This window comes from Pyrus communis, chromosome 14 (assembly GCF_963583255.1).
Source record: "Pyrus communis chromosome 14, drPyrComm1.1, whole genome shotgun sequence".
Classification (NCBI taxonomy): Eukaryota; Viridiplantae; Streptophyta; class Magnoliopsida; order Rosales; family Rosaceae; genus Pyrus; species Pyrus communis.
Window position 1 is genome coordinate 3,387,038 of NC_084816.1, and position 9,722 is coordinate 3,396,759.

Consider the following 9,722-nt stretch of genomic DNA (forward strand, 5'->3'; position numbering starts at 1 on the left):
CATATGCTAACAAAACGTCACATTCACAAGAAAAACTAGTGATCTTGGAATTGAATCTTAGACATTCATCGACTCTTTTTGTATATTGTACAAAATAAATAAAAATAACTGTCAATTTGACGGAATAACATACAATAAGTTGACTCAAATTGAGTGTTTAGTGGACAAACCAGTAAACTTTGTGCTGAAATTTATCTTGTAAACAAAAAAGATTTAGCTAAGTTACTAAAATTTGAACTGTTGAATTTCTTTAGCTATTGGCACTTTGCTTGACCAAAGCATTAGAAAAACAAGTTCCGCGCCAGGAAGGGGTCGAACCTTCGACTTTCTGCTTAGGAAACAGACGCTCTATCCACTGAGCTACAGGCGCTTGTTGTTGATACTAATCCTTTATTAATTATTCTTAAACGTCTAAGCACTAACGAACCCACAGAAGTTTCTTTTCCTCAGAGGACACAATTTTGATTTTTTTTTTCTTTACCAAATCAAGTGTTCAAAATGATGTCATTTTTCTAACGATTTTCTTTCTAGATATTTCTGCTTATGCTCTAAATTTTTCTCTCTTACGCCAGAGAAATTCTTAAGTAAGATTTCCATATCCGACTGTCTCTCACGAAGGAGAAATATTGAGTACAGTTGTCACATTAATAGCGCACTTAAAACGAGTGAGACACTCCACAGACTCACATCCAAGGGCACCAAGTTGGGAGTGGCTCCGACAACCTTACGAAGAATTTATGCTCATGATCGTCCCTTTCGCGTTTTAATAAGCTCAACACATGAAACTCATGAAAGATAGCCCTAGTGCAAAGATTTTGTTTTGACCTCGGCTATCTTATTTAACTCCATATACTTGACATAAGTTATATTTTTTTGAAATTGCTTGAAAAGACAGTGTTATTTGACGATCAAAAGCACTTTGACTAAGCTTAGCAAAAATACTTCAGACAACTTTTGGGTCTCAAAAACACTCTTCGTTGATAATCATTGCTTACCAAGTGCTTTTTTCAGTAAGTACAAAAAGTTTGTTTCTACAAGAATGTCGACATGTTAATAAGAAAATCACTTCTAACAAAAATGTTTACGAATGAAGTGCTTCATTTAGAAACAGTCACATACTTAACCCAAGTACTTGACTCAAATCGATTACGCATGAGATAAGCTGAAAGTAAAAAGTCTCCCATCAAACATTCTAAGTTCTAACAGTTCATCGTAATAATTTCATGAGATACATTTTTTAAATAATTTCATGAGATACATTTTTTAAATAACTGAAAGCGCTTTGAAAAAAAAAAAAAAAAAAAAAAAATTCTAAACACCTTAGTAGTGCTACGTGCTTCTTCAAGATTTGTTTCTTCAAGATTTACTAAGAATTAGTTTCAAAAACATTTTTATCAAAAGCACTTCCTGTTCTATCCAGCCATTTTAAAAGCAGTTTCGAGTCTTATATTCTAGCTGGCTTGAACAATATTTAGAATGTAGAATAATATGACGTCCAAAATGAAAAAATTCATATGCAGCTAGAACAGAAATCACTATAAAATAGCTATCACAACTAAATCTCAAAGAAAGTATTAAATTGGAATTAAAAAAAAAGAATAAAAAAAGAAGAAGAAATTAGTCCTTTGGAAATATTCCAAAACAAGCAAATTATTGAAACAGATGGGAAATTAGGATCTCTCCTCTAATTGGTTGGCTCATTGAACTTGAAACGACGATGAAAATTGCGTTTCCACAGATCCAGCAACATCGTGAAAATTATTGGCCTTCAGCCGCAGCAGGCTTCTCGAAAAATGTCTTCTTTATCCAATCAAACGGCTGTAATTTTTTTTAATTAAAAAAAAACCATTAGATTCATAATATTCTGAAATTTTCTAATTTTTGCTCAATCTACGGATTTACTGGGAAAAAAGGATATAAATAAATATAGGACTTTTTGATAAAAAAAAATAATAAATTGGGGATGAGAGGAATTGAAGTGGGAAGCGAGAGAGAAAGGGGGGCAGACCTGGACGAACCAAAGAGCTCCTGTGCCGGCGGCGACGCCCCACATGGCGGCGGCCTTTACATCGGAGGATTGAGGCACCGGGAGCTTCGAAAAACGCGCAGCGAGTCCACCTGCCATTTTTTGGATCTGAATTCACAAGAAACGCAAAGAGGAGAGCGACTATGACCGCAGCACAGCAAAGCGACTTTGAACAGGCTGCTGCGTTTGAGGTCACCGAGAATATTTTATTAATTAGACTATTTACACGTTACATCCACGTCTTTTTGAAATTCACAAAATAACCCCTAAAGTCACTAAATATTATATATTGGACTCTCAATCCATCTAACTATCAAGTTAACTACTATTTCTTAATGTGTTAATCATAGCGATGAGGTTATTTCGGCATGTTTACTTAACAGAAATATGGTAACCAAGGAATTAGAGAACTTAGAATTAGAGGAACTAAGGAAAGGAAATCAAATAAACTTGCTCTTGGGTTGATCAAATTTTTGATCTTAAGGTTTTTAAATACCAGTTTTAAGGGAAAACTCTGCACTCTTCTAATTACATATTCATAAACACAAAGAAAATGATTTTAATTCTTATTATTTTGCAGGTAAAATGCATTTTAGAGAAGTTAATGCCTTTTCACACTTGCAACGTCCATTTTGGGTACCCTAGCATTTGAACATCAAGTTTCTTAAGCCCGACAAGCTTTAATTGTTCAATCACAAAATGCAAATTGGAAATTACGATGGAAGTGCACGTGTGTCATGGAAGTTGGAAAAAATCCTCTCCGGATCCTTATCCTAGGGATCTCGTGATCTCACCCGTTCATTGTATATCGTGCGGTCAGTTTTTGTTAGTTACTATTCATATTTAATTTTAAATTTTAAATTTTAAAATAATTTCTGACTGCACAATATACAATAAACAGGTGAGATCATGGGATCCCTAGGATCCCTATGAAAACGATCCGGCGTGGAAGTCCTCTCTTTGGAGTTTGGAGAGGGCTTGTATTGCTAGCTGAAGTCGACGTCATTTTGCCTGAAATTGGAGTTTTGTGCGTAACCCTATAATCGGCATTCGTTTCTTAAGGGAGCTATCACTTGTACAATAAACAGTAGACAATACGAAACAACAGATAAACGCCACCGGTAATCAAAAGCACTTTCTGCAAAAGCATTTAGAGTAAGGATGAATCACATTCAACAAAGCACAAGATAGGACCGAAAACGTGAGATTGAATATTTGATTCTGCTACAGACGTCTCAGGTAAACATCATGTTTAAGATATACAATGCAAAACCTATGAGCCAACCCTACAATCTCTAAAATTGTCAAATCGTTCATCCTTGGTACAGATACTGGGTACACTAACAATGTAAAACGACAGAGCTGAAACGCGGACACGTACAAGGAACTACTCGTATTCAACACCTTTGTAGTCCAAGCCTCAAGTAAGAAGCAACATGCCTCTATCATTTTACAGAGGTTGTAAGACAAGCATGCGTAAAGCATCACAGGCATGTTTCCGGCCAACAGAGGCCACAAGGCATGGACGGGCAAAAGGGGAGACTGCGAGGGAACGAAGGAGCAGTAGAGAGAGTCGGGGCACTTCTATTCTAGCTTCCACAAAACTACTTACCAACGTCAATCTTGAATCCCCGAGAGCGAATCTTTGTTTGTTTTTAAAAACCCACCGAAGGTAGACTTCATCAATCGTCCCAAGCACTATCTGCTGCCCCTTCTTTTTTATTGTTCGAATCTGCAAACATGAACCGATACTTGTCCTCAATGTTTACTGATGTTGGTCCCGCTATTGAGCTTTTGGATAAAGCAACCCTAGCTTGCTTTTGAGCAGCTGCTGCTTCTTTTTCTTTCCTTCTTGCAGTCTGATGGTCAATAGCAGAAGCTGTTAAGCTTATAAACATGTGAAACAAAATTTTCTTTCCTTTATACCCAGATTATTTAGCAATGAGAAAGAAATTGTGGGCGCTAGTACGATGCAAAAGCAATGACCGTTGATAGTATATCTCAAAATCAGTACCTTCCCAGTTGCAAAAGCCACAGCATTCCCAGATCCAGCATCTGATATTGCTTTCTTTATATTTGCCACGAGGAACTACAGAATAAAGAGTTATATTCTGATAATGGAAGAGATAGTGAGAAGAAGCAGTAAGAAAAGGTGAACTAGGTACCATATCACGATCCGTGTAAAAGGAAGTAGATTGTCCCATTGATCCTGCTCTTCCCGTCCTTCCAATTCGGTGTACATAATCTTCCATGCTCTATATTGAGGTAGCCATAACTGAAGCTTCAGGTTTGCTATTTCACAACAAAATTACTAGCAACTGAAAAGACCAGGCTATTGAGATGCTATCACATGATAGCAAAAAGACTTGTATCACAAGTTGACGCTATTCAAATACCAAAGGTAAGAATTGCCTAATTTATAGCCAATTCTCAGATAAGTTTCTAAGTTGGGTTAGTGGATTCCAGATATAAATTGACCAAGAGGCCTTCCTTCGCAACCACCTATACCTTTGGAAGATCCAAATTGATAACATGTGCAACTCCTGAGACATCCAAACCGCGAGACGCAACATCAGTGGCAACCTGGACACAAGGTCTCAATCAGATTCATGCTGATTGGTGATGTTAAAGCTGCCTTGTATTCAAGCAGAATCAGACAAAGATGAATAGATATAAAAAAGAAAATATGAATTTATAGAGCACAAGACGGTGATGTACCAAAATACTGGTAGTGCCTTTTCTAAAATCACGTAGAGCAGCCTCTCTTTCAGTTTGTGTACGACCACCATGAAGAGTAACTGCATGCAACCCTTGTGCTGCCAAAGCTTCAGCAACTTCGTCACATCTCGTCTACAAGCAAACACAAATTCAATGTCAAATTTCGCTTTTGTCCAAAAAGAGTTAGTAACGAGAAAATTAAGTCACACCAGATTAAGTGAGTTTGGCCCCTACAAGCAATCCTAAAAAGCATTCTGATAGCATCTTGCACTAAGAAACAGGAAAGGCTTCACATTGAATTTGTACAAAGACTTCACACAATCATGCTCTGAACATATTTCTTCATCAAGCCTTAACCCGAACGCTTTCCATTTTTCAGTACACTATTATAAAATGTACCCTAAAAAAATGTACCTTCCTTTCAACAAACACAATTGTTAAGGGAAAGGGATGGCCAGTTCCTTCAACCCGAGATGCCTCTTCTACGAGCAAAGCCAATAGCTGATCAGTCTACACAGACAAAGCACGGTTACCAAATTAAAATGAGACCAATAACTCTCCCAATAAAAGCAGTGGACACATTAAAAACTACATGGGTAATACAAAAGATGAGCTGTGAAATATGGTTGCCAAAGATGATAAGATCATCGTCAAGCACATAAATACGCAGAGGGAAGTGCCAAATATACATAGAACAACTCTCCACATCATAGGTCTCGCACTAAATTCCTAGAAACCTCATCCCCACAACAAAAGGAAAGAAAAAGTCAAGACAATATCACAGACTGCGGAAAGAAAAAATGTGGAGAAACCAATATTGCTCAAGTCTGGGTGAACCAACCTTCTCACTCTCAGGAACCTTCTCCAAAGTCTGAGTCACATTTGCTGTAGGGCTACTCACTTTTCCCACCTTCACTTGCACTGGTTTAGTCAAGTATTCCTGAAGACAATAAAAGCTAGAATAAGTTTCAACGAAATTGTGCATGACAGTCCTAACTAAACGCAGAGAGAGAGAGAGAGAGAGAGAGAGAGAGAGCATAATGATCTTAATGGTATTTCAATACTAGCTTTTGTATATTAGAATATTACAAAGTACAAATTCATTCCAAACTTGGTATAAAATTATGTTGAATTAAAGGTAGAACGCATTAGTTGCATGAAGTGACCACCAGAACAAGTGCTAATGGCTCATATGTGTGTCAGGAAAGAGATAAGGCCATTCAGACCCCTAAACCATAACAGGAAAAAATAAGTCGTAGAAACATAAGATTGTAAAATGAGAAGGTTGATTATATGGAAGAATCACAGCGACGCCTTTCCATTATTTAGTTACAGAAACTATGAATAATATTATTTAGTTACATAAACTATGATCATGTTCATAAAAGCTCGTACAAGAAGGTAACCTTTACCTGAGCTAATTCTTCGATCTCTTCAGGCATAGTTGCACTAAACAGCAAAGTTTGATGCTTTTCAGAAAGGTTCCGCATCACCTAAAATGGCATCAAAATATGTGATGTATCATTCCAGAGTTAAACAGGGAATCAGATGAGTATGTGTTCTATATATGTACAAGACAATTCATTTCAGTGTTGTGAAATTCTTAACCAATATACATTTTGCTTCTTACAGGAGTCACGCTATTGGTTATACTTTGAAGATGTATTACAAAGTTTATATATATATATATATACACACACACACATTTATATATATATATATATATATATATATATATATAGCACATAAAGTTGTACAAAACCTAAACCTTATTCAAAATGGAACCTAAAAGTGAGATGAAGATCGTGTATGAGTCTAATCCCCCATGACGTCTATATTGCTTCTATAAATTGTAAAACCTCCAGTTTGCTTTTACCAAGCAATATTTTCCCTCTTTCTAATTTCCCCTTTATTGTTGCCCTTTTTTGTTAAATTTTCACTTCATGTTAAGCCTGATATTTGATGTTTTAAAGTGGGGAATAATTAAAGAAAGGAATACACATGGCAGCATTGAAAGGAAGAAAAGGTAGGATGCAAAAACTTTGAGCTCAAGAAATCTAAAAAAGAAAGCCAAAACCAATCCATGGTGAGGATAATTTTTTTTTTTTTTAAGGAAAAATAAATAGAAAGTAAAACACATATTCAGGTCAAAAGTTGATGCAAAACATACCTCTCTTATCTGTGGTTCAAATCCCATGTCAAGCATTCTATCAGCTTCATCTAAAACAACAAACGAAATTCTAGTGATAGAAGTGTTCCCTTGTTGTAAATGATCTATAAATCTTCCAGGAGTAGCAACCACTACATCAACTCCTGCTCGTAGCTCAGACCTCTTTCATTCCATCCAGGTAGAAAGCCACAACAAAACAAGTATTAGCAGAGACTAATAAGAAATAACATATTGCGTACGATGTCATAAAATTGAAAAAACATTCCACTAAAAGCATGCATCAGTGTTACTGAATGAGAAACAAATGTTGATATGAACCTATTACACGACAAGCATTTATTAAAAACCTAGCCCACATCTAGGAATTATCAAAACCAAGAAAAAACAAGAAGTACTAATGAATTTCCAGAGTCACAACACCTACAAGAAGATTGAAAACACTTACTGAAATAGAATGTACCGTTATTCCACCAAATCAATTACCTGCTCAGATATGTTGGTTCCACCCACCACAATTGCAGTTCTGAAGGACTCGAGAGATGCACCAAACGCTTTGACCTGTAAAACCACACTTGTAACTTAGCACTTATGGAAAAGTATTATGAAACAAATTCCAAACTAACTCCTCATAAATGCATTGTGATCTTTTGCAGCTTAGGTCACCTCCTTTTCAATTTGTTGGGCAAGCTCTCTAGTCGGAGCCAATACCAGAGCTAGTGGTCCATCACCACGCTGAACAGGAGGTTGAGCCAAGCAATGCTGTACATCGAAAATAAAAAGTTAAAACATCCGTTAAACCAAAATCTACTTAGCAGGCACATGAAGTCCAGACTACATAAGAATACTAAATAACAGGACCTCGGACCTGTATCATGGGAATGGCGAATGCAGCAGTTTTTCCACTGCCAGTTTCAGCACAACCTAATAAGTCCCTCCCACTGAGAGCAACCGGCATAGCTTGAGCCTGAATGGATGTCGGTGTGGTGTATCCGTGATTGTCGATATCCTTCATGATGCTAGGGTGCAAACACTGAGAATAGGGGAACGACACGTCCGTTAATACACACTAGGCTAATCCAAATTAGAAGTAGAACATCCGATTGATAAAACGCAAAAATGATTCACCATATCTGTAAAAGACTCGATCGGTGCCGGAGCAGGAGCAGAGTCGGAACTAACAGAAACATCCAAATTAAGCCGCAAACAAACCTCTTCAATCTACAGGCATGTAATTTCGTAAATTTCAGCTAATGGTGACGATATAAACAGACGGATGACGTCAATAAACCAGAATTTTGATTGAAATTGTGAAATTAGCTGTAGCAAGAACCCTAAGCAAATGCAAATGCAAATTTCACAAAACTCATAAAAGGCAAAGGAAATAATTGCAGAAGCGCCGAACCATTTCAGGATTCATGCGGAGGACGCGGTCGGAGGGCTTCCACTGAGGGACGACGGAGTCCGGGCGAGCTCTGCTGGCCTGGGAGAGAGCGCCGGAGCTCCAGCGAGAGGAGGCATTGGAGTGAGAGAAGCTGGAGGAGGAAGCACCACCGGACGACGACTTGTCGTTGCTGAAGTGATAGTTGGAGGAGGAGTAGGAGAGCTTGCTCTGATCGTCTAGGGTTCGAGACGAGGCTTCGGCGGCGGTGGTAGTGGTGATTGTCGTGGTGGTTCTTGAGCTCGACCTCAGGTGCGGAGGCACGTACGACATCGTTTTGCGAGAAGTTTTCTCGGGAATCGGAGAGAGTGTTTGATTTTACGGCGACGACGACTGTAAGTGGAGTGAGTGAGCAAATGAAAAAAACGAGGTGCGTGGTAGGCCAATCTTTCTCGCTAACTTGCGCTTCTGTGGGCTGTGGTCCCTTTTGGGTCTTCGCGGTCTTAGATTTTAGTCCATATTATTTATGGACCAGAATAACATTGTCGTTTTGGGTCCTTCTCCCGCAAATTTGGGCCGGCCTACTCAGCCCACATTGGAATTAGGTTTGTTTTTTTTTTTTTTTCCTCCTTGTATCCCAAGTTTGGATTTTGTCTCCAATGAGAGCCACTTCATTGTACATGTTTTTTGAAATAATTTTACCATTAAAGGCCATTAATGGGTACTTGTGGTCCTTGAGGACCAAGATATAGGAGAAGCAAGGCCAACCATTTTCCCATTTGACTTTTTGGTTTTAAGAATATTTGGCTTTTGAGAATGAGTGATTGTCCTTCTTCCACCTTATCGTTTTACCTATTGCAGTCCACTTGATTTATTGACTTGGTTTTATTGTCGGTTTGCGACCCTGATGCCAAAAGAAGCACGTAAATGAATGCCAAAGAGCCATTATTGCACTACTTACTTATGAGCACATCTATATGTAAGTAGCATGAGAGCTCTTAGCGACATTAATACCTCAAGTGCTCATTAGCATCTGTCTCTTTAAGAATATTTGGTTTCAAGAATGAGTGATTGTCCTTTTTCCACCTTATCGTTTAACCTATTGCAATCCACTTGATTTATTGTCGGTTTGCAACCCCGATGCCAAAAGACGCACTTAAACGAAAGTCAAAGAGCCATTATTGCACTACTTACTTATGAGCACATCCATATGCAAGTAGCGTGAGAGCTCTCAGCCACATTAATAGCTCAAGCGCTCATTAGCATCTGTCTCTATAAGGTTGAAATATGAATCATATCAGGCACATTAGGTCTTCTGTTGCAGCAGTATGAAGAATTCAATTTGATTCCAATTTCATATGTATCAAGCTCCTACAGTTGGCCAAAATAAAGAAATTGGTTTTATGAGAGTGATTTCAATAATTTAGTTA

At 37.9% G+C, this 9,722-nt stretch overlaps 1 protein-coding gene, 1 long non-coding RNA gene and 1 other non-coding gene across 4 annotated transcripts; all 3 read right to left on the reverse strand.

Annotated features, from left to right (window-relative positions):
* Positions 1–297: 297 nt before the first annotated feature.
* Positions 298–370, reverse strand: TRNAR-CCU (transfer RNA arginine (anticodon CCU)). The gene has a single exon. It is a non-coding gene; the product is annotated as a tRNA-Arg (tRNA).
* A 1,147-nt stretch (positions 371–1,517) lies between these two features.
* LOC137716480 (uncharacterized) lies at positions 1,518–2,180 on the reverse strand. Its single transcript, XR_011065679.1, has 2 exons — positions 2,009–2,180; positions 1,518–1,818 (listed from the first exon to the last, which is right to left on the reverse strand). It is a non-coding gene; the product is annotated as an uncharacterized lncRNA (long non-coding RNA).
* A 1,036-nt stretch (positions 2,181–3,216) lies between these two features.
* On the reverse strand, positions 3,217–8,722 carry LOC137715413 (DEAD-box ATP-dependent RNA helicase 20-like). 2 transcript variants are annotated; one of them, XM_068454740.1, is made up of 14 exons: positions 8,317–8,721; positions 8,040–8,132; positions 7,780–7,944; positions 7,578–7,673; positions 7,398–7,472; positions 6,915–7,076; positions 6,157–6,237; positions 5,586–5,684; positions 5,159–5,254; positions 4,745–4,876; positions 4,535–4,609; positions 4,192–4,281; positions 4,041–4,115; positions 3,217–3,885 (listed from the first exon to the last, which is right to left on the reverse strand). In XM_068454740.1, exons 1-14 carry the CDS (start codon positions 8,623–8,625, stop codon positions 3,709–3,711), a joined length of 1,725 nt encoding a protein of 574 aa, XP_068310841.1. In that variant the 5' UTR covers positions 8,626–8,721; the 3' UTR covers positions 3,217–3,708. The 2 variants fall into 2 exon arrangements, 1 of the variants encoding a protein (XP_068310841.1); XR_011065566.1 differs by lacking the exon at positions 3,217–3,885 and having other exon boundaries at positions 4,057–4,115; positions 4,192–4,318; positions 8,317–8,722.
* Between the last annotated feature and the right edge of the window lie 1,000 nt (positions 8,723–9,722).

What these genes read in the sequence shown, in the direction of transcription:
- LOC137715413 (XM_068454740.1), bottom strand. Translation starts at nt 8,625, where the DNA reads ATGTCGTACGTGCCTCCGCACCTGAGGTCGAGCTCAAGAACCACCACG. An exon ending in TCCGCATGAATCCTGAAATG is followed by an intron (nt 8,133 to 8,316) that starts GTTCGGCGCTTC and finishes ACATGCCTGTAG; the next exon opens with ATTGAAGAGGTTTGTTTGCG. An exon ending in TGGCTTTTGCAACTGGGAAG is followed by an intron (nt 3,886 to 4,040) that starts GTACTGATTTTG and finishes ATTGACCATCAG; the next exon opens with ACTGCAAGAAGGAAAGAAAA.